General features: G+C 35.8%; 1 protein-coding gene across 13 annotated transcripts in view; it reads left to right on the forward strand.

Annotated features, from left to right (window-relative positions):
* Kansl1l (KAT8 regulatory NSL complex subunit 1 like) overlaps positions 1-25,082 on the forward strand; it is a 105,755-nt gene that overhangs the window by 61,597 nt on the left and 19,076 nt on the right. For all 13 annotated transcript variants that reach the window (XM_032901265.1, XM_032901269.1, XM_032901272.1 and 10 more), the window contains exon 6: positions 2,269-2,473. In XM_032901265.1, coding sequence (XP_032757156.1) covers positions 2,269-2,473 — 205 coding nt within the window. The remainder of the gene's footprint in view (positions 1-2,268; positions 2,474-25,082) is intronic.

Consider the following 25,082-nt stretch of genomic DNA (forward strand, 5'->3'; position numbering starts at 1 on the left):
GTAGAAAACAGTATCTTTTGTGTAGGTATGTGTGTGAGTATGAATGTATTGGGGTATGATATACGGTCTTGTTTTATGTTCCTGCATGTAGTGTTGGGTGTCTTCCTCAAGCACTTCTCACGAACCTGAAGTGAATCCATTCTGCTGAGTTCTAGGTTCCATCTAATCCTGTCCCCAGCTTCACTGTTGAGGCTATGCATAAAACATAGTAGCACAGTACTGCTGTGCTTGGGTTTTACAACGGCACTAGGGACCCAAACTCAGGTTCTTGTGCTTCCACAACAGGTTCTAGCTCACAGAAGAACCACATGCCAAACAGCATTATTAGAACTTATATATCAATTGCTAACATCACATATAGTTATTTCATAGTATTGTTATTTCCAAGTGGAGGTTATGGATATATCAAAGGTAAAAGGACCATGGAGACCTGTACTCAATGTTTCCAGGTGCTTATCACCATTAAAGAAATAGTAAAGAATTTGGAGCAAATTTGTTACAAGTCTGAGTTGTATGGTAAAGCAGTAATAGCTGGCTACTCAGAAAGTATATCTCGGGGCTAAGAACACTGACTGCTCTTCCAGAGGTCCTGAGTTCAATTCCCAGCAACCACATGGTGGCTCACAACCATCTGTAATGGATCTGATATCCTCTTCCAATGTGTCTGAAGACAGCTACAGTGTACCCCATATATAAAATAAATAAATCTTTAAGAAGTATATCTCATATCTCCAATAGCTCCTCTTATGCCAAAACTTAAAATGAACGGAGGAGTCTTAGTGAGTTAGGGTAGAGGAAAGGAAGGAATCCAAGGAAGTTGTATGTGCATGTGTATCCTGGAGTAGGGTTAACCCAGCTTTTCTGTCCTTTATGTGGTTCTTTAGATGTAGTATTATGTCAGATATGTGATAGAAGCAAGCCAATCTGCAAGGCTAATGATATGGAGATGCAATTATAAAGAAGCAAAGGACAGTTTGCAGTTGTCCCAGCAGTTGTTGAATGGTCAGCTAATGCTCTGCCATAACCCACTACAACTGTATCACCCTTTATTTACCCAGTAGGCAGTTCGCCACTTTATTCAGTCTACCTAGCCCATCTCCAACTCGCTTGTTAATGTTAGACTGTTAAGTCACCTGTGTTGATCTGCATACATTGAAATTGGAACCTGTTGTATGTGAAAAGCTTACTTTATATTAGTACATAAATATATTACTATATATTCCATATTACGATATTATTATAATATATAGTATGCAATATAAGTGAAGTTATATGTGTCAACATAAAACTGCACTCCAAAATTCCTAATACCTTTAAACAGATTCAGATTGCCCTGAATGATATATTCCACTGTGGAAACACTTTCAAAAACTTTTATAAACAAAAGAAACTCCTACATCAAAGAACCTCTACCATATGCAGGGTTGGAGATTCCGGTAGGCCAGTCACAGCAACATAAGGGTGCCTGCTGCGTGTTTTCAGGTGCTGTCCTTGACTTTTTTTTTTTTTTTGCATTGGTGGACCCTGTAGTCTGGCAAAAACTTAGTTATTAATATATTCAGAAGGTTTTTTTACTGCTATTCAAATCAAACCAGATCAGATTTAGAGATGGGTAACAAATGGCCGTTAAGGGACTAAAGATACACCACCATAATTTTCTCTTGCTCTTTAACATTCCAACATAATTATGAAGTTGTAACCTGTCAGTCAAGTTTGTAAAATCTCCAGAAACTTCAGTTCACAAAACCTTAAATATAGTGTTAAAATTCATATAAAGTGTAATTATGAAACTATTTTCCATGTATAGCTTCTTTCACTTTATAGTTGTTATGTCTGTATGTAAACTGTAATAGGATAAGCTGTATGTGAACTCACTGAGTGGTAAACGTACTTATTTAGAAGCAAGGATGAGTCCTTGGTACTTTTAAGCCTTTGTTTTTGATGTACTTCTCCCACATGCAAAAAGAAATTGGCATAAATTGTTAAAACTGTGTTGGATGTGAATTATTGATTTATAAGGATCATTGATTTTATACTAAGCAAAGTTTTAGTTTTGAAGATGTATATTTTGCAGCAGAAAATTCAAATTATTTCTATATTTTTACTATGTAATTATCCATTAATGTCAATTATTTTAACTATTGTTATCGTAAAATTGGCTAAAACTGAACCCTCTTGTATCATAATAAACCATAAAATTTACATTTAGCTTTCTGTGTTTTGTTCATTTTATTTTACCCCCATCTCCAATTATTTCGTACATTTCAGTGCTTCAGAGAATTTAGATGAGCTCTCTTCCTCCAGTAGCTGGTTACTTAATCAGAAGCACAGTAAGAAAAGGAGAAAAGACAGGACAAGATTGAAATCTCCATCCTTGGCTATCATGAGTACAGCTGCCCGAACAAGGCCCCTTCAAAGTTTCCATAAAAGAAAACTCTACAGATTGAGTCCCACTTTTTACTGGACTCCTGAGGTAAGGCTGCATTTGGGAAATCACGAACAAAGATTTCACTACCAGTATTTTTTTAGTACAACTGGATATGAGTTATACATAGATATTTAGAATAATTACATAGACCGATACAGTTTATAAATTAGATAATAACAGATACTGATAATAAAATTAGGATTTACTTTTTTTTAAAACAAAACAGTATTCTGAAGTTTCTCTTATTCTATTTTTTAAAAAAATAATTGTTTTCTTTGCTGCTGGAGATTTAACATGGCCCCCTGCATGCTAAACTTGCATTCTATACTGAGGTATAAACTGCACCCCTGACTTAAAAACAAACAAATGTATGTTGCTGTTTTGTAAGTAAATTAAAGTATGCTTCTGTTTTGTAAGTAAATTAAAGTAATTTTTTAAGAAAATTAAATGTCAAAGTGATTTCTAAAATATACAGGTAAGGGTAATACTGAAATGTACTATATATCTGTATTAGAAATATTTGCACAGGTGAATAAAAGGTATAAGGTTAGTGTGGATTACCAAAACCACAGAGGCATTAGAAAAATATATGGAGTCCTCTGTCCTCTTCGAGTATTCAGGAGCTAGCTTGAATAAGCTTCTGGCCATATCTGGGAATATTTGAGTATCAAAATACATAATTTCTCCTCTCCTCTCCTCTCCTCTCCTCTCCTCTCCCTCCTCTCCTCTCCCTTCCCTTTCTTTCTTTCTCTCTTCTCTCTTCTCTCCCTCTCTCTTTCTTTCTTTCTTTCTGCTTTTGTTGTTTTCTTCCCAGATTCCTCCCTTCCCTTCTTCCTCCTTTTCCCTTCTGAAACAGGATCGTATGTATGTTGGCCTTAATGTATGGTTTAGTAAACTAAGCATGATTGAACTGCTCCTCCTGTTTCCACCTCTGGAGTGCTCTGCTGGAAGTTGAACCCAAGCTTTATGAATGCTATGTAAGAGTGTTTGGTAAGCATTCATAAAGCCCCGAGGTTTGAGGCAGGAGTTCATAAAACTGGGTATATTGACATATACCTGTAATCTCGACATTTGGGAAGTAGAGGCAAGAGATGAAAAGTTCAGCATCATCCTGGGTCACACAGTGAACTCCAAGTCATTATGGCCTAGATAGACAGTGTCTCACAGCAGAACAGCACAAGACAACACAAAACAAAAGGACATGCACCTTGATTTCACATTGATGACACATAGAAAATATAGACTGGCAGGTACATAGTGCAGGGTGTTATTAATACAGAATGGATGATAAAACAAAGAATGACTGGCAAGAATAGTGAGAGGTTGATAATCCTGGGATCAGAGTTGAGGAGACTGTAGAATAGGATATCTGTGTAGACTTAAAAATACAACAACCATTCTTGCCTGTTGTCAGAGGTTTATACATTATTTTAGACAATCAGAAAATATTTCACCCAAGTTATAAAAGCCAGAGTTGCCTATTAGAAAGATACAGTATGCAGGGGTGTATAATTCCAACTTAAACATGACTATTGTTTAGACAAACTAAGAAAGAACTGGCTTGATGTACTTAAAAGTTCTTAATGCCATGTCATTCAGAATTGTTCTTGATTGTAATATTGAGAAATATGACAAAAAATTAAGGTGTGATCCAGAACAGAATATTGTCAGAGGGACAGTATTCTTGGAACAATGAGACAACTGAAATCTGGTTCATAAATTACATAAAAATACTTATCAGGTTGGGGATATAGCTCAGTGGTAGAACATCTGCCTACCATCCATAAACTACACTCTGTCTTTGTCCCCAGCATTGCAGCAAATAAACAAAGCCAGAGTTGGATTTTCTGAATGTGATAACTGTTTTCTTATTATGTAAGAAATACTCTAGGAAGCACCCACTGAAATACTAAAGGGTAGTGACTAACAAGTTAACTCCTGTGGATCTAGAATGGTATCAGTTCTGTGTCACCCTTTGGAGAACTGAGGGTACCAATCTGTAAGTACATTTCTGTCCTGGCTGATGCTAGGCAGTGCATTGAGGAGGACCAATGCAATGAAGCGGGCTTAAGAGTTCTTCTTTAGTCAACAGGATGTAGGAAGTACTTAGGTAATCATCAGTTCTTCTGTTTGATTGCTAGATATTAAAAGACATTTTCAGGAATTATGGTTTCAGTTCCAGTATACAAAGATAGTAAACAGTATCACTCCTATCTTTAGATTAAAACAGTAAGCAACTTAAAATTAAAATCTAGTTCCTTTTCATGGATCTATCAGAGATTTGAGATTATCAGGCTAATTGCTACTCTGAACTATTGAGAGACAGGAAAATCAGAGTCACAGCCAAATTCAGACGCAGAAGCCATATGGTCCACAAATAATGTACACTAGTAATGGTCCAGTCTTGAGTGAACCTCCATTTCTGCCTGGACTCGCCCATTTTAAAGCTTCAAGATGAGAGGGGATGGCTAATGGCTCTATCAGGTAAGGGGGAAGACAATGTCAAAGGCTTAGGCTTAGGCATTATCTGTAACAAGGATTCTTCAGGGAAAAGAGAACATCTTTCCTATTTTTATTATGAGTAATCTCTCACTGAAGAGAAGTGGATGTGTTTGTGTTTAAATAGGAAACACTGGTTAAATTCATAGTTTAAGGATGTAAGTTTTTAGTATAAGGATACAGTAAAAGATGCAATTCAATTCAATCAGAAGATTAAGAACACTTCCTTTTTCACACACTTTACTACCAAGCGAAAGAACTCCAGTACAAGAACAGGTACAGCTTTTGACCAAGGAGGAATCTGAAGGGATCTAGAAGAGAACCAGGAATTGGAAAACTTAGACTGTTAAAAAGACAACCCAGAAGTATCTAAATCTAAGTAGGGAGGAAATATTGAAGGTTATATTGCTTTTCTATTTCTTCTTCTTCTTTTTTTTTTTTTTTCTTCTGGAGCTGAGGACCGAACCCAGGGCCTTGGGCTTGCTAGCCAAGCGCTCTACCACTGAGCTAAATCCCCAACCCTTTTCTATTTCTTCTTTTTAATTGTTTATTTTTCTTGGTTTTGTTCTGCTCAGCCTGATCTTGTGATTGCTTTGTTCCTCCCTCTGTTATAGTCTTGATGATTTTACTATTCTCTTTCCTCATTTTCTCTCTTACTCCTTTCCAAACTCTCCAATTTTTCTACTTACTATTAGTACTAGCTTTGGCATTAATAACTTAAACTCCCCTCTTTTACAATTACAATGTAAGACCGTTTATAACCTTATTAAGGATGTAGGTTAAGTAGGCATTTGCATTTTACATTTTAACAACTGTTTTCTGGACAAATAGTTTTGTTATTAATCTCTGCTTCCTCTCCTTCAAAGAGTACTGTGGACCAAAAGCCCAAGAGAAAACTACCCTCTCAAAAGTTATGAATAGATAAAAGAAAAATACATATACATCTCAAGAGATGTCTAAGTCACAATATAAAACCCCCCAAAAATGAACAAATTTAGCAATATGGCTCTTTAGCTAAAAGTTCATAACTTTTCAGTAGGCAAAACCAAAGATGCTGAAATAGTTGCAATGTAAGAGAAGAAATTCAAAAGCCTACTGTAAAATGACCAGTGACTTCAGAGAGGAAGGTTGGAAAAATCAGGTGACTGAAGTGTGGACTTCAATTCAGTACCTAGATATAAAAGGTCTCCAACATGGATTTAAATCGCTTAAAGTGAAGCCAAACAAGAAACAAATTAATAACAGTAACCACCACCACCACCACCACCACCACCACCACCACCACCACCACCACCACCACCACCACCACCATCTCCACCACCACCACCAGTGGAATCTATCACACAGAGAGTAGGTCAAAGCAGAAGAAACAAAAAACAAACCAGGGATTAAAAACAGTCAAGAGTACATTTAGAGATCAGTTTAAAAAACAAAAAACAAAACAAAACCGATGCCTGTGACTCTGAACAAAAAAAAAAAAAAAAAACAAAAATATATGTTTGAACCTAAAATATTTATAACGAATGCATCATCAATTACAAAGTAACAGAAAACTTCTCAAACCCAATGATACAGTCAAACAGGCCCTGGAGGCACTAAGAATCCCTAATAAATATGGCAAGAATAGAAGCTCTCTATGTCACATTAGAGTTAAATGCAAACAACAGAACACAGAAAGAATATTGGTGAGTTTTAGTGCACACGGAAAACACATGGAGGGTAAAACAGCAAGAGTCAAAGTGAAAATAGAAGGCCAAATGCAACACAACAGCTACTACAAGAGCACTCCTGTGTGCTTATAAAGGCATTTCCATCCCAGTAAGAGTAGACCTTCCTCTCAACAAATGCCTGAGAAGCTAGAAAAGCATGGCATGATGTCATCTAAGCTATCTATCTCCATCCATCCATCCATCCTATCCATCCATCCATCCATCCATCCATCCATCTATGATTATGTTCTTTCTATTCCCAATTGCAAGGATTTTATTTAAAAAATGTTGAACTTGGTCAAGGGCTCTTTATCTATTGGAACAGTGAGGCAGTCATGTGATTTATGTCCCTTTGTATATCTATGTGTTGTATTTATTAATTTGCTTATGTTAAACCATTCCTAAGTTTCTGAAATGAAAACAGCCTGTTTGTGGCATACAACAGACACACACATGGCACACACATAGCATAACAAATGTATAGCCTAAAGAATACAAAATGGGGAAAAGTAAAAGCATTTTTCCTAAAATCAAAATCAAGATAAAGGATTCACTCTCCCCATTCTTATATAATACATCATGGGAATTCTTGTCTAGATGATAAGAGTAAAGCATTAGAAAATGATATGCATATAACAAAAATATTCAATTAATCTTATATGCAAATAGTTTGATGTTATACTTAAAAGACCTTCATTAAATCTCCTCCATAAGACTTTTAGGTCTGCTAAACATTTCCAGCACATAGATATAAAATCAAAATGTAGTTCGTTTTTAATACACAGTTAATAATAATGCTGAAAAGGAAATCAGCTCCAAATATAATAAGGAACAACTCTAACTATAGAAGTGAAGGAGATCTACAAAAAAAAAAGTGTAAAAAACTGATGAAAGAAACCCAGGAAGACTAGAGAAGATGGGAAAACATGCCAATAAGTCAGCAGGGTTAATACTGTGAAAATATGTATTCTACCCAAGTTCTTTATAGATCCAATGCAATCCTCAACATTCTTTACAGGAAAAACAATTTTATAACTAAACAGATCCTGAGTAGCCAAAGCAATTCCAAACAAAAAGAACTGATGCTGGAGGCATCAACTACAGCTATGCTAAGAAAGACTCATCTATGTATTGGAACAAAACCTCAATTTAAACCACTGGGAAGGCAGAGAAGACCAAGAAATAAACCCATAGAGCTACAGCTATCTTATTTCAAGAGTAGCTCAAAACAAAACTTACGGAAAATACAATTTCAACAAATGATACTGTAAAAAGTGATTCACACGTGGCCATGATTAGGCCTTGTTACAAGAACAAATGATTTTGAATATATATAAAGAACTCATAAAACTGAACATCAAGCCTTCTACTGTCTAAGCAGTGAATGGGTGAATGAATTGGTTAGTTCTTACAAGATGTATAAATGGCCAATAAACATGTAGGAAAATGCTCAGCATCCTCAGCCATCAGGATAATGCAAACCAGAACTAGACAGATTCCCATCTCACCTTAGTCAGAATGGCATTTATCAGGATAGCCAGGAATAGAAATTCCTGAATAAGCAGCTTATATACATCATTAGTGGAATATAAATTAATGCCACCACCAAGAAAATCAGTAAAGAGATTATTCAGAAAACTAAAATTAGAATAATCTCACGTTCCACTATACCACTCCTAGGCATATATCTGAAGTCAGCATACTGGTAAGAAAATTAATTTTATTTCTGCTTACCCCAGTGATTGTCTTTCCACAGGTGTTAATGAACACACACGCACACACACACACACACACACACACACACACACACACACACACACACACACAGACAGAGTGAATTATTCAGTCATAATGAAACAAATTATATCATTTGCAGGAAAAAGGATGGAACTAGACATTATCATGTTAAGTAAAAGCTACACAAATAAACAAATAGGCCCAGAAAAATAATTCTGTCTCATGTTTTCTCTCATATCTAGAATGTAGATTTTTAAATTTTTTTTATTAAAAAATACCTTGAGAAAAACTATGACTATTTGGGAAGAGAAAGGGGATCAGTAAGAGACAGGAATGGGAACAGGAGAGGGTAAAGGGAACAGATAAGATCAAAGAACATCTCATTACATAGGAATGTCATAATAAAACTCATATTTTTCCAATTTATATTAGTAAAATGATATTCTGAATTATCTGGTACCTATAGCAATAGCAATTATTTTAATTTATATAATACAGTAATAAAAGGTTTACTTACCTCCTATTGCATAGTAAATCATGTTCAATATTTACAAAACAATCTCCAAGGCATATTAAAAATAGATACTGAAGAGACAGAGCAATTATTAAACCTAACCTCAAGTATGAGAAAAGGTCATATTTTGTCATATGGAAAATCTTAATTAAGAGTGTTATGTTAGGGTCTTTAGTACATAAGTAAAAAAATGGGGTTGGGGATTTAGCTCAGTGGTAGGCGCTTGCCTGGGAAGCACAAGGCCCTGGGTTGGGTCCCCAGCTCCGAAAAAAAAAAGAACCAAAAAAAAAAAAAAAAAAAGCAATGCAAATAGATGAAAATCCATGAGGAACCAAAGACTTACGCTACAAGTTTAAAACACTGTAGTTTGTTTGCTACTGATGAGTGGACATGGCCAAGGAAAGATCAACACACATAGCAGAGACTATTGAAACTTCCAGAACAATTCCAACAGAAAAAAAATTTTAAAAATGAAACAGAACATGTCAGAACTGAGGTAATTTTAGATGGTGTGTTTCAGATATGTACTAAGATATCTAAAAAAATGGGACTAAAGAAAGAAATATTTGAAATAATGAGAAATTTCCAAAATTAATAGCAACTAATCAAACAAGTAAAAAAGCAGGAAAATATTAGCCTGACTCTTTCTCTTTGTCTTTCTGTCTCTCTGTGTGTCTGTCTCTCTGTTTCTGTCTCTGTCTCCCCTCCCCCTCCCTCCCTCCTTTTCTCCCTCCCTTTCTCGCCACAGACAAATCTTGGAAAAGGCTGGGGTGGGGGTGAGCATCTTTACTGTATAAGAATAAAAGTACAAGGATAGGATAGTTGACTTTAAACAAAAAACTATGGGAGCAGAGATGGGAATAAAACATTTAAACAACTAATATTAAGATTTTTATACCAAAAGATGCCCATGTCCTGATACCTGGTACCTAAGAGAATAAACTATAGTTAAATTGTGACCCCAACAATTCACTTTTGTTGATGTTCTAATCCTTCAATACTTCAAGATGTGACCTAACTTGGAAATAGATTTGTTGCAGAGGTGATCATGATGGCTCTAATCCAATACAACTGGTGCTTTTTAAAACTGGTAAAACTGGACACAGAGGAATGCTTATATGATAAATGACATGTGCACGTAAAAGTGAGTTCAAAGAATACTGCAGCCTTTTAATAAGTTCCTTACATTGTGGTGACCCCAATCATAAAATCATTTCATTTGTACTTCACAATTATAATTTGGTTCTGTTATGATTTTTGATGTAAATATCTGATATGCAACCCCTGTTGGGGTAGCAACCCCACAGGTTGAGAACCACTGATCTAGAGTCAAAGATCATTAAAAACTAGCCGTAACCATGAAGAATACACACAACTATTCTTTCTTTAGGTCTTAAAAAAAAGACAAAACAAGAAAACCCTGCAGATACTAAAGCTAAGCTATTCAGTTGTTTTACTTTACTATGACATGCATATGCTATCCATTTATTTAGTAATAGGGTCTTTGCATATTTATTTAAGGAACTTAATACCAAAATCATTTTGGACTTAAGATGAACCCTAAATCTAGTGGTAAGTGTTCTTATAAGAGAAAAGAAACTAGAATTTGGAAAACAAAGGGTTGACGGCATTATGAAAATGAGAAAGCACTATGGAATTATGCTACCATAAGTCAAGGACAACACAAGTCCTGGATGGTGAGAGTATTGCTCTGCTGACAGCTGGGATGCTATAACCTTAAGAAAATGGAGGTTGAATTTTCAACCTTAGTTTATAGCATCTTGTTATAGCAGCTCTAAGAGTATATGCTACCTTAACAAATACATAAAAGTCTAGATATCCTTTGCAGATAATATCTGTACAGAGGATAAAGTACTGACATCTTAGAAAGTATGTGCTGCTAATAGAATGTTACTAGAAAAATGTAGATTGTGTGTGTGTGTGTGTGTGTGTGTGTGTGTGTGTGTGTGTGTGTGTGTGTGTGGTGCACATGAATATGAGGGTAGACATGCTTACAGAGGCCAGAACAATACATCTTCTATTGCTCCCCACCTTGTTTCCTTGAGACCGTCTCTCACTATACTGGAGCCTCCCTCATCTCAGCTAGGCTATCATCTGGCAGGCCCACTTCAGCATGGAGGCTGGAGCTGTGAAGCTGGATAGTTACTAAAAGAAATTTGCAAACAAGTTGGGAAGAGTTGTGATTTGGTTTCTACTAGTTGCTTCTGGTAAACTACAAGAGAAAAAGGTAGCCAAGTAAGGAACTGTAGGTAAAAAGGAACTAGAACTTAATAACTGTAAAATTCTCATGTTCAGTTGGGGAAAAGTTATACAATATGCTGTGGTGTGAGCCAAAGGTATGGAAAAACATTTGCCAAATATAATGGGTTTTAGATTTGTGAGTAAAGTCATCTGTGAGCAAAAATCATCCCAGCAGAAGCCATGTATCTCAAGAGATAGGGCTAACAGTTCAGAATCTTGAGAGAACTTTTTGGTCTAGGGACATGAATCTCTATAAAATATATAGGAGGCTCGTGGTGTTTTGAAGAATTGTGTATCATCAGGAACATTGCCAGCTCACACTGAAAAGGACAGAGATGATGCAAAATGAAAGATTTTAGGACCTCCTAAATTTTCAAGCAGGAAATGGACTGATAATAATATTGTGTTGTATATTTTGAATTATTCTTCAAGTCAGAGAAAGGAGAATGATGGGTTTTAATGTTAAAGAACATGCTTGAAGAAAAGGGAAAATATCTTCATGGCTAGGCGATTTCTTTATTTCTCTCCCCCCCCCTTTTTTTTTTGAAGATTTATTTATTTAATGTATGTGACTACACTGTTGCTCTCTTCAGACACACCAGAAGAGGGCATCAGATCCCATTACAGATAGTTGTGAGCCACCATGTGGTTGCTGGGAATTGAACTCAGGACCTCTGGAAGAGCAGTTAGCAGTGCTCTTAACCTCTGAGCCATCTCTCCAGTCATTTCCTTCTTTTTTACAAAGATTTATTTTATTTATATGACTATACTGTACTTGTCTTCAGACACACCAGAAGAGAGCATTAGATCCTATTACAGATGGTCATGAGCCACCATGTTGCTGGAAATTGAACTCAGGACCTCTGGAAGAGTGGTTAGTGCTAAATCATTTCTCCAGCTTGCTAGGTGATTTCTTAAACAAGATAAATATATCACTAAGTTAACTTGGCCTTTCATGCTTTATTTTCAACAAAGGCATTAAGTCTGAGCGTATACACCAAGTGAAAACTATTATACCCATATCACACTCACGTATGCATGCTAGGATTTTTTGTTTTTGACACATGGCCTTTATCTTGTCCTGGAACTTGCTATGTAAACCAGACGGGTCTATGTACCTCTTTCTACTAAGTGCTGGGATTAAAGGCATGTGCCACCATGCCTGGCTATATGCATATATATATTTAATGTACATGGATATATATCAAAAGGTTTCAAATCAAGGATGAATATATAATCTATATTTTACATATAAATGTATTTTCCAAGAAATAAACTAATGAAAATTTGGCATAAAGAGAATTATAGGCAATAATGGTTAAAATGGCTAGTATTATGTTCTATTTTATCAAATAAAACATTTGTCAGTAAAAATGTAAGAGACTTGAATAGCTTTCAAAAGCTAGCATATCCCAGTAAGTCACCAATAAAGTCGAAAAGCCATTACTCCCAAAAGAAATACAACTAAAACTAAAGACACCACTGCATACATTAATTTTTGAGATCCAGTGACTTATAAACTTAATTAGTAATAAATATATATGTATACAAAGTGACTCAGGTATTTTCATAGGTTTTGAGTTCTGTAGAAAAACATACCAAGAGGAAAGCAGGGAAAAGAACACAGAGAAACATATAGAGATTTAGCTTGAGTTGGCTTGTGCATACATGGTGTACCATGTAACAGCTAGAAAGCAGGAAAGGGTGCTGGCAGAATGTATTTGTGGTAATAAACATTGAGGGAGTGATCTGGTTGCCTGAAAAGGGCACTGTGATGATCTAGTATTGTGGTCACACCTTCATATCTTCTTGACCGTCGTGATCAGGTCTATAAACTGGTGAAATGTCATATTTACCTTTTCATAGATATGGATCTATGTCCCATGGCACACTTTCAGAATGGCTCATCCTTCTTGTTAACTGTTACTTAACAGACTAATCAAGAGCACAGAGATTTAAACTGTTACTATTAGCCTTCATGAGTCTGGACCTGATTTCATTACCTGAGTGGTGATTATTTATGCTTACTTACCTAAGGTCTCTCAGTATAGTGATAATTGGATAAATCACATGAAATCTAAACTGTGCTGGTTGCTATGCCTCTTTTCATGTCCATGTTGTTTTGGGGCTTTTCCACTTGTTCTCCAGAGGATTGCTTTCTTTCTTGTGTGTTTGTGTCTGTATGTAGCTATGTGTCTGTGCATAGGTATGTGCACATGAGTGCAGGTGTCCATGGAGACAAAGGACGTTTAGTTACTCTGGAGATGGAGGTATACTTGGTTGCGAGTCATTTGTTATAGATGATGGGAACTGAACTCAGATCCTCTGGAAGAGCTCTATGTACTCTTAACCTTTGATCCGTCTCCCCCGGCCTTCCACATCATTTTTCTTTTTTAAAACTAAAACTTTTTTTCCCATAGAATATATTTTGATCATGTTTTTTCTCTTCCCTTAACTACTCACAGATCTTCCCCACCAACCTACTCACTCAACTTTCTTCTTCCTCTATCACATTCTATTTCTATCACAGAAAATAAAAACAAAAAATATGACAAAAATGCCAAAATAAACAACAAAAGAAGTCCATATAAAACCTCCAAACAAACCATGGCGTTAGGTTTTTGGTGGCCAATTACTCCCTGTGTGCAGTCTGCCCTGGGGTGTCTTAGATAAACCTAGTGACAGTGCATTGGAGACTTTTTCCCTTTGCCAGCAGCTGTCAGTTACAAATAGCTTCTTGGTTAAAGTTGGAACCTGGTTTCAACTTCCCCTCTCAGTACTGGACACCTGGCATGAGCCCTTGAAGGTCTTGTACACGAATTCATGAGTGTTAGTCCTGCTGTGTATGCAAGACACTATTTCTTTTGAGTCACCCATCACCTCTGGCTCTTAAAATCTTTCTACCTCCTTTTTTGAATTGATCCTTGAGCCTCGAGGCAGGGGGGCTTTGATGAAGACACCCTATTTGGGAGTGAGCTCCAAAGTCCTTTATTTTCTGCATATTGTCCAGTTGTGGGCATTTGTGTTAGTTTCTAGCTCCACCAAGAAGCTTCCCTGATTAGGGGTGAGAGAGGAGCTCATCTCAGGACAATTTCTTTAGAATAGGCAAATTCTTAAACCGCCCAGGTCTTCCAAAATGCAAATAGTTAATTTACTGAGTGAACGAAGTGAATGTGGGATTCAAGAGACTTTATAGGATAACTCATACTAAGAGACATGATTCACAGGGGTTATCATTTGAAACTACTACACTCCATCCTCTGGATCCCAATGAATGACATTTCTAAACCACTTAACCTTTTCCCCAAGACAACTAGTATTGTGCCATTTATGGTGTCAGAGTCAATATGAGGTCTCAGCAGCCACATGTACAGGAACCTGTAATGAGGCTTTAGGTATGACTTCTGTGTGCAGTTTGCAAGTATAGCTCCTCTGTATTAAGTTTAATTTTATGAATAAAGTTATTGTTTATTTGCCCTATAAATATCCAACAGACACAGCTAGACAGAAAAGAAACTGCAGTTTGCAGAAATGTATGACATAGACAAGTTCTGAAGTACAAGTAGACACATTGCAGGTTTGTTGATTAAAGTCTATAAAGTAGTTCTTTGTTTTTGAACTTGTAACAGTCCCACATCTGCCTTCCAAGTCCTGGGAATATGAGCTCTTGTATGTGGTACTGAAGTCAGGTCCTGACACTAAGGACACACAGTTTTATCAGTAACCTGTAGTTCACCTTCATGCCACTTCAAGAAACCATTAGGTACTTTGAGCATTCTGCTTAGAAACAGTCAGGGACCAGTTATGACTCAATGGATAAATGTACTTACAGTGTCCTCTATCCTCTGACAGTGTGTGTGGTTTATACATGCACTCACGTGCTCATGTGCATACACAAAAACTGATAGAACTTTTTTTAAATATACAAGCAGCATCTTGCACCAAGTCATCTAAGCATATAGCTTTTCAGTTTAGTATTTTGAGGTAGAAATTTCTGAGTGTGTGAAAAGTGGGTCTGATTCTGGTGCCTTCTGGGCTCTTTTCCTTCCTTGGTTTGCTTTGTCCAATATGTGATGGTTTTTGTTTTATCTTATTGCATTTATTTTGATATCTCTAAGAAGCCTGCTCTTTTGTAATGAGAGAGACCAGGTTAACCATTGTTAAAACTCCATAGAGTTTTCAAATTAGAAACTTGAGTCTCTAGGTAGATCATATTATCTATTGTCTGCTTATTTCTCATGATGATGCATTAGTGTACTCCCGGAGAATCTGTTTTTACATTTGGTAAAATGTAATTAAAAACTATTGACATGTCTACAGTACAGATATGTCTTTAGAGCTAGGAAAATACATTGGTAGGCATGGGTGAGATATAAAAATATTCTCCAGAAAAATACTACAATTCTTAACATACAAATATATTTAATAACATTAACTTAATATCCAATTACAATTACTATTCAAAATAAGAATGATTATCTGACCATAATGTTGTCTAGATCCTTGGTATTACTTTATTACTGCCATGCAACCTTCTGTCCTACATAGTTGGCAGTTCAGGAGTAGGTACCAGGGAACCACCCTATCTAATTTCTGGCAAAGGGAGTTCTCTGTAACAGTGGGGAAAAAAACAGAAAGTTCTAGACTTTAAGGTAAAATTCTCAATATTCTTTACAAAAATACCACTTGTTAAATCTCTCTCATACATGAAACTGGCTTTAAATGTTTATATATGTGTATGCATGTTCATGAAAAGAAAAAAAAACAAAAAAGGCTTTGCAAGAATACAGTAAGAAGCTAATATAACATTTGATGTGGACATGGAAGGAAGAAAACTGGGAATGGGAAGGGTGTAAAGGATTTAGTTGTGGGGGAGGGGAGAATCATCCAAACTAAGCATATATGGAAATGTTATAAGAGAATCTTGTTTGTATGTTGATTAAAAACAAACAGGAGGTAGATGATTAGGTTACAGATAGTTTACCTCATATTCTAATTATAACACATTCCATTTAAATTAAGATATCAGGATTATTTTAAGATTTTATTTAATCCACCTAAATGTTGAAACCAATAAATCAGGGAACTTATTGAAACAGTAGATCTGAGCTTTATCATGTGTCATTGGCCAAAGTCAAGCCAGTCGGCTGAGAATATGGCTAGGAGGTTGGAGAAAGGCCACGTTCCTGTAGTTTGTTTATATTCTCTTCTTTCATACTAGGTGTAAGGACAGGAATGATTACTCTTTCCCTAAAAATTCTTATATATTCACAGCACAAGTCATAAATCATTACACTATGATATAGGGAATGTGACCTGGTCAGGATTTTTACCTAAACTTTGTAGATTTGTGTTGTCATCTCTTGTGTTATTTTCTACCCCCTTTAAAACACGTTTACATTTTTAAAAGACATTTTAAATTTAATGTATTTTAAATTAAAATTTAATTACTTTTATTTCTTTTCTCTTTCATTTCTCTAACATGAGTACCCGCATCACTCTCGAGTTGATGGCCTCATTGTCTTTGAGTATTATAATCACACATGCATACACAAATGGAAGGTTCCTCCTTGCCTAGACTATTCTCTTATTTTTCTTTTCTTCTCTTGCTTCTATGTAAATGTAACCAACTTTCTTTTATTAGAAGGTAACCTTTTAGTTGGTTTATCACTTGCAGTGTTGCTATGAAGAATTATATTTGCACTTTGAGGAGGTACTCTTATCTAAAAAGTAAAAAGCCTTAAGAAAACTATGGGATACTAAGAAACCATTTGAGAAAAAAATTTTCATTAATCATAAGTTTTAGCATATAACTCACAAGCCAAGTCATAAAAACAAAAACAGTTCTAGTAGACCTAAAATTTAAAAATTGGAATAAATCTTAAAATTAAGAATGAATACAAATATTTATTATACAAAACGATTCTCATTCTCTGTATTTATTCACTAAAATTCCTTAATAAACCTTATTGCAAAGGTAAAGTAGTGTTTCTAAGGCATTCACTAGACTATCTCATCATTGATACTTCACAGCTTATCTAGTTATATGCTGGGTGGTTTAATAAAATAATTCAGAAGTACAAGCAGTAGTTTAGTAATATACTAAGATTTTTATTTTAATGTTTTCATTTCCTTTCTAAGGTATAAAATTATTAGGTTTATGAACTTGGTTCATATGATTAAAGGGTACTTCATATTTTAATTAAAATATTTAAGTAAAATATTTTTGGATAACATCTAAAATAAATGCAGGTATGTTCATCCTTTGGTTAAAAAGTCAGAAAAAGTTCAAAGTAATATGATTTTATATTTTATATTCCTGTTGGAGAAATAAGGCACATAGACAAATTACGTTTCAACCTAGTGTCTCAGATAATCTCTTGTACCTTGAGGAAGAGAGGATAATCTGTAGGAAACAAATAATGAATTATATTGATATAGGACATAGGTGAATTTGAGTGTTTTAGGTGTCCGATTAAATGAAGAAAAGGAGGTGACAACTATATTTAAGTAATAGCAATCTACTGCTTACAAACCAGCTCTTCCTCACCTGGGTGTCACATCTACTTACCCCATAGAGCATCTTCTTTAGATAATAAGTAATTGTGGTAAAGGAATTCGTGAGTTGAAGAAATTCAATTTTTGGAGGTTTCTTGATGGCATTTTTTTCTTTTTTTGGATTTTTAAAAAATTTACATTTAAATGTTTTCCCTCTTCCCAGTTTCCACCCCCAGAAACCTACTACCCTTTCCCCCTGCTCTATAAGGGTGCTCCCCTTCTTAGCCACCCACTCCGTCCTGCTTCCCTACACTGGGGTATCAAGCCTTGGCAAGACCAAGGACCTCTTATCCCATTGATGCCCAACAAGGCCATTCTTTGCTTCATATGTGGCTCAAGCCATTGGTCCATCCCTGTGTACTCTTTGGATGGTGGTTTGGATGTACTCTTGGATGGGGGTAGGAGGTTGTCTGGTTGGTTGATATTGTTGTGAAGAAATTAAATTTATTACATGCATACAATTACTTCTGTGAGAAAATATGCCTTATAGAATTGCAGTTCAATCTCTCTGGTACCAAATTTTACTAGGTTACTCCATGTATGTGTTCTGTAAAATACAGTGGACTGAAATCCAAGTTGTTCACTTGTTTTTTTGTGGCAGCACTGGTAATTGAACCCAGGTTTGCCTCATGCTAACCAAACACTCTGCCACTGAGCTATACCTTGAGCCTGTTGTACTTCTTACTAGGGTATTGTTGGTTTTCTGCTGTAAGAAGCTATCCTCAGTCATTCTTCTGGCAGATAATACTGAAAATTGTCTGCTTCAGTTCCATTCATTCACCTTCTGACTTCTCATATTCCAAGAGTTAAAATGGCTTCCTTTCATGACACCTAAGAACAATGCCCACAAGACAACATGAAGGAAGATACAATCCACAAATATCATTTCCACTGCATTTTGAAGGACAAAGTAAATCACTTGTCCATCCCAGAGTCAAAAGGATGGAGAAACATCTTTTAAAGAAGATATTTAGACTTTTCAAATGTAAGTAGGTTATAAGTGTGTACATAGACAAATGAATGCAGGTGCCTATGGAAGCCAGAGGGGTGAGATACAAGACCTGAAGTTACAGATACATATAAATCTAACCTTACATGGATGCTGCAACCCCAAATCTGATCCTCTGAAAGAGTAGAAAGTCCTCCTAACTGCAGCCATCTCTCTAGCCTTGTTGAAATAGAAATCTTTTCATAAGAGGTTATACTTTTAAGAATGGAAAGAATTTGTGTCCATTTCCACTAAGCAACCTTCCAAATGAGGTCTGCTTTGGAAAACATAGGTGACCTCATTTAAGAAATCAAAGAGGAGAAACTGTATGGCTACCATAAAGAATCATGTTGAGACTAAATGATATTAAAATGGTATACAACCCAATCTCTGCCACATAAGTATTCAAGTGTGAATGAGGATGATAAAAAGCCAATGAATTCAAGTAATATTGGGGAATCAGTGATGATCTTTGTTTTGTGGAAGTGAAATATGAGGACTATTTGTCAACGATTACTACAGAGCCTTAGAAAGGGTCAGTTTGCAATAGCTCCGAAGAGACTAGAAAAACAACGAACTATCAGAATAAACGGTGTAATGGAGACTTGGATCATGAGGAAAAAAATTTGAAACAGAAACATTTTGTAGAATGAATGAGTTGTCTTAGCTAACTTGGTATGATAAAAGTTTTGGAAGAGAAGAAATAGAAAGTTACTTCCAATTATGGTAACACTGAATTCCTTTCATAAAAGGTCTCACACAAGCTAAGAACAGCATACTAGCATCAAGAATTAGGACATGGTAGGACATGAACCAAGTCTGACTCTCTCCTTCACGCATGTTATTCACAGCTGTATACACTCTGCTGGGCTGTGAACAGAAAGTGTTCCATTGTCTTCAGAACACAAATTCTGTATCATATTTTTAACCTAGTGTAGTCCTTAGTTTTGTGTTTACCTTGGACTCAGTCTTTGTGTTATGCATTAGTTCTTTCAAGCCAGTAAGGAATGGCATTCTTTGTTATGTTTGCCCAGTATAATGTTACATTTTCTTCTCCTACTTCTTGGTTTATTTTTACTATTTTTGTTTTGCCCAATATTTCTTGTTTTGGAGAAATTTGCAGAACAAATATGTTTCCATTCTCCCTTTATAATAGAGCAGCACAGCCCTAATTAATATGAATGAGCCTTGCAAAATACAACCTTCCAACTCATTAAAGCTGGTAGATAAGAACTTCCATAAAATGTCTTTCAGGAAGGACTTGTATTAGGGAAACAGGCTTCCATGTATGTCAGTACAGTATTTAGATTTTTGCAATAGTGTACTTGATATGTCCTCCTTCCCTTCTCCTCTCTTGTAGTAAGCAACATTACCTACTTCGTGCCTTGCAGTGCTTAGACAGTGGAGATGCTATAGCGAAGAAGATGTAAGGGTTCCAACTTGCATGCAGCCAACACTCGGTTGGGAAAAAGACAAAATGTAAATGTTAATGGATACTGCTTTTTGGAAAAAAGAGGTGATAGAGGGTTCTGGAGCAAAGAAAGAAATGACCTAAAAGATGACCCTGGTGGAAACAGATCAATTTCCAGAACAGATTGTTGTAATAAATAATCATAAAACAAAATCAAATCTTTAGAAATTAAAAGTAAAATTGTTGGGATTAATCTGTCTTTCTAAGGATTAGAATATAAGGCCAAGGGAATTTCCTAGAACACAAAACACATATATTTCTGACACCTGGGGAAAAAGGCACATATTTTTAAAAAGTCCATCAACTATTCAGTATTATTAACTAAAATATGTAATAACCTACACCTAAACAGATTCTCATGAAATTTATGAAAAATACAAGATCTTAGGCTTCTAAAGAGAACACAAAGTTATCAAAACAACATATGTCCCACAATGAATAAGAATGGTGCTGCCACTGAAACTGATTACTTCAGGTGCTACAAGACAGTAGATGTTCTCAGCGAACAATTACCCTGAATTTAGGACTGAAACTAAGCTATGATGATTATGATGTTAATTCTATATTAGTATAATCACATCAACAAATTATTAAAACTAAAACCGTTTACCATATAAGAACCATTTAAATACATATTTTAAAAAGCAAGTTTATGTCCCTAAAAGGAGACTGTAAATTTTCTAAGATCACATAACTCTTTCCATAGAAACATGAAAGTTTTATGACAAAGACCAGCTTTGACACCAGAGTTGAGGTATGATGTCAGTGATTAGGGTTGGTGCTAACGCCCCCTCTGTGCTCCCTTCACATGCTTACAGTAGTGGGCAATATACAGGATCAGCACTACTGACAGAACAAAACTTAATTATCTGGGGCAGCAGGAATGCCCAGTGAGAAACTCTGAGCTCTTTTAACTCTTAAGGTGGTTGGCGAGAAAGGACATGCATACACATACATACACATTCTAGCCAGGACTGACTACCTGTTTCATCAATTTCACAAGTATACATGCATATTTATATACATACACATATACCTACATATGTATGTATGTACACACAAACAGATAGACATATATCCATTGGGTGGATGGCACAGAGCACCAACAGCATCTTCTTAGACAAAAGTTCTTTATAAAATTACCTCACAGATAAAATGTTATACAAAAGGAAGCTACAGAAGGATGTTGATAGTATCAAGTTCAAAGCAGTGTTTCATCCCATAAGCTCATTATCAGTTCAAAGCAGCAGTTTCACATGGCCTTGCTTTAATCACAATGTACACCTGTGTCTATATCCTTGGACTTGACCTACAGTGAATGTTCTTCCTTGAACACAATCTGTCCCAAGCTTATTTTTCTTCTTAGTACAATTTATGAAAGCTCACTGTATCCCTTACAATTATTCTTAGGAAGGAGTCCATTCTACTCTTGAGTCTAACACTTTCTTCCTAAAAATTATTTGAATCAGACCATGAATTCTATAAGTCATTAATGTGTCATTCATCTTCATGTTGATCTGTGGAAATTTGCCTAATAGGATAAGCTGTCACCTAGAAAGTAATCACACTAGGCTATAGGCATTGAGGGTCTCCAGGTGTCTACTCATACCAAGCCAAATAAATGAGTGTGGCAGTGACAAACATGAAAAGGCACTTCAGCAAGAAGCAATCCTGGAACAACATCTCTTGGGCTTCACTAGAGCACCCCCATTACAGCAGAACAAGACTGTCTCCAGGAGCTCATTTGCCCACAGCAGCATTTCCTGCATGGAATCTGCAGTATTTTGTAATATTTAAAACATCATCCTAAATAGCAGACATATTACCTAAATTGAAGGTAATCTCAGTAAAACTTAGCAAGACACTTTGGAAACTCAGTAACTTATTCTTATATATGATAACAAAAATTTATGAATAGCTTAGTGTACATTTAAAAAGGGAAGAGGGTGAATGAATGCTGTGGCTTACAGTAATATGTCCTCAGCAATGGCTCCAGTATAGACAAATAGAACTAGAAGGAGAATAGATCAATTCCATATAGAGATTTAAATATTTTAATCTTAAGTGTGTTGTATTAAAGAGAATAAAAATCAAGATAAAAATACAATGAAATGATTTCAAGGGGCATGAGAGGAAACAGGAAGGGACTACAGAGGACAGAGATCATAAAACAATTACTTTACATTGTGTGACTATAATTTATCTGCTGTTGGTTATTTGGGTTCCTGCTGAGTTGGCACTATATTAATAAAAGCTGCAAATGTATTATTGTACATCTTTTTGCATGATTTTTGGTCAGCATTTTACATTGCCATCAGAAATACTCCACTATCTGCATTAATAGTTAGTGCGTTTAATTTAGGCAATCTAATGGGAGAGTCAGATTGGCATGGCTCATATTGCCTACTTGAGGCTTAATTCCTTTTCTTTTTTAGCTTCTTTGTATTTTCTGACTCAAGATTTTTCTTTGATCCTATATTTATAATTAGTTTCCAAATATGACAAAATTATTTCAAATTTGTGTTGTGATTAAAAAACATTCTGTATGATTTCAGTTAGGCCTTTTAGATTTATTTTTCTTTCTGTGTTTGAGTGTTTCGTCTGCATGTGTGTGTGTATCACGTACATGCGCCTGTAGAGGTCAGAAGAGGGTGCTGACCTCTGAAACTGAACTCACGTATGCTTGTGAACTATCAAGTCCATGCTAGGAAATAAACCAGAGCTAGGTCCTCTGCAAGAGCAATTAAGTGCTCTTAACCTCAAGAGCCATCTCTCCAGCACTATAGTCAGGCCTTTAAATTTACTGAGATTTGTTTTATGGGTCAGTGTAAAATTACTATACATGTGAGTATTCAATGTACAGATGAAAGTTAGGTGCTCTGATTAGCTTCACTGAGTTAGTAGTACCGACTAAGACATTTATATCCTTACACAGTTTACTTTTCAGATCTCCTAACAATAAGTACAAATTTGTATACTATCTGTTTTTCTTTTCAATTCTTTCAGGGTGTCTTAATGTTGTTTCTTATATTTTGAAGCTGATTTGTTTCTGCACAAGTATTTTCTTCTTTTAGGTGGATATATGAGAATATCTGTCCTGTTCCTCTCTGTTTATTTTTGAAGTATATAATGTGTTGGGTTCATAGCTAGACAGGGATTTATGGAAGGGTTAATTGAGCTGAATTGAATCTTGACTCTTTCTTGTACTTGATGTATATATTTATATGAAATGCTGGACTTTTGAGTTGATACATGGAATGAGTTAAAATTTTGGGAGAAAGAATTAATGTATTTTGTAACTGATCAAGACATAACTTTTCCTTGAGAGCTATTGGGGAGTTCCATAGAATTTATCTCCCCAAACTGATATATATAAATTTCACCCTCCATGTGACATTTAGAATCAGGGCCACTAGTGACCTGACTGTCTCAGTTCCAGAGAGCTAGCCCCCCACATCTGCCATGTGAGGTTCCAGGTAAAATACATCTATGAAGAAGAAATGGAGGCCATCAACAGACAGACTTTGTCAACACTGTCAACTAAGACGTTCTTGCCTCTAGAACTTTCTATTATTTATGGGCCATCTAGCTTGCATTACTTATAGCAGCTCAGGGAGACTACGGTCACACACTATGAAAACCTGCACCAACATAACAAGCCAAGTATGTCTGGGAGAAAAGAGAAGCTTCGGTCTTGCTGGTCAGCATCAGGTTGAATAACACTGTCTCAAAATAAACAAGTAAAGTGGAGAGCAATGGGGAAGACAACTTGACCTCAACCTCTGGCCTCTTCCCATGTACACATGGTGAGTGCACCTACACTCACAAATGCACACAGACATGAACATGCACATCCTTGTATACCACACACAAATAACAGAAAGAAAAATATGAAAGAATAAGTTAACGGAGGTACTTGATTAATCCTAAAGAAAGTAAGGCAGGGATCAGTATCAGTGAAATATAAAACAAACATATATGAACTCAAAAAGCCAATTGCTGAGTCTCTGAAAAAGTCAATTTTCCAAACCCCTACTGAGACTCTTCAAAATAATCCAAGGTAGACTTCACCTTTATAAATATGTTAGTACAATTTACCTGGGAAAATGTAGTGATTTCAAAAGGCTCAGAAAAAACAACCCCACAATTAAGACATTTTGGCAAACTGAGAATATATCCTGGTAAACAAATAACCAAAAAAACTCCTATAACTAGATCATCTTTCAAGTTTTATTATATGTGGTGGTATGTGTATGTGTGCATGTGGTGTGCACATGTACATGTACAGGTGGATAAGATGTTGATGTTCAATGTCTTCCTATCTTTTTAAATTCAAATTGTTTTATATCACCTTCTCTCCTCCCTTTACTTCAACCCTTCCCAACTACTTTTCCTAGAACTTCAGATATATAAAACCTGCTGCTGAGCCCATTTTTGTTGTGTGCATGAGGTTTCAGGGCTGACTACTTTGCAGATCCTATGATGTGTTGATGTTTACATTGGTTACAGTTGTGGTTTTCTCTGGTGGTCTCTGTTTGTTGTTCAGAGAGCCTTCTTTGACAAAGGGTGGTAGCAACACTAATCTAGGAGAAGTAGTCTCATACAAAGAGTGGGAAGTAGACTAAGCTTTTAGACCACAGTGAGTAAAGAGCTCTACTTTATCTTTTGAGTAAAGGTTTCTTACTGAAAGTAGACTTTATCAATTGGTTAGATTGGCTATCAAGTCTCCAGAATCTTCCTGTCTCTACTTTCAGCACTGAGTTTCCTGCCATACCTCGAATTTTACATGCATACTGGATACAATCAGATTCTTATCCTTGCTTAGCTTCTTTAGCTACTGAACTATCTCTCCAGCCCCACATACATCATTTGAAATTGTTATAAATTAATGCTATTCCTGTTATAACCAGTTGGAA

This window comes from Rattus rattus, chromosome 4 (assembly GCF_011064425.1).
Source record: "Rattus rattus isolate New Zealand chromosome 4, Rrattus_CSIRO_v1, whole genome shotgun sequence".
Classification (NCBI taxonomy): Eukaryota; Metazoa; Chordata; class Mammalia; order Rodentia; family Muridae; genus Rattus; species Rattus rattus.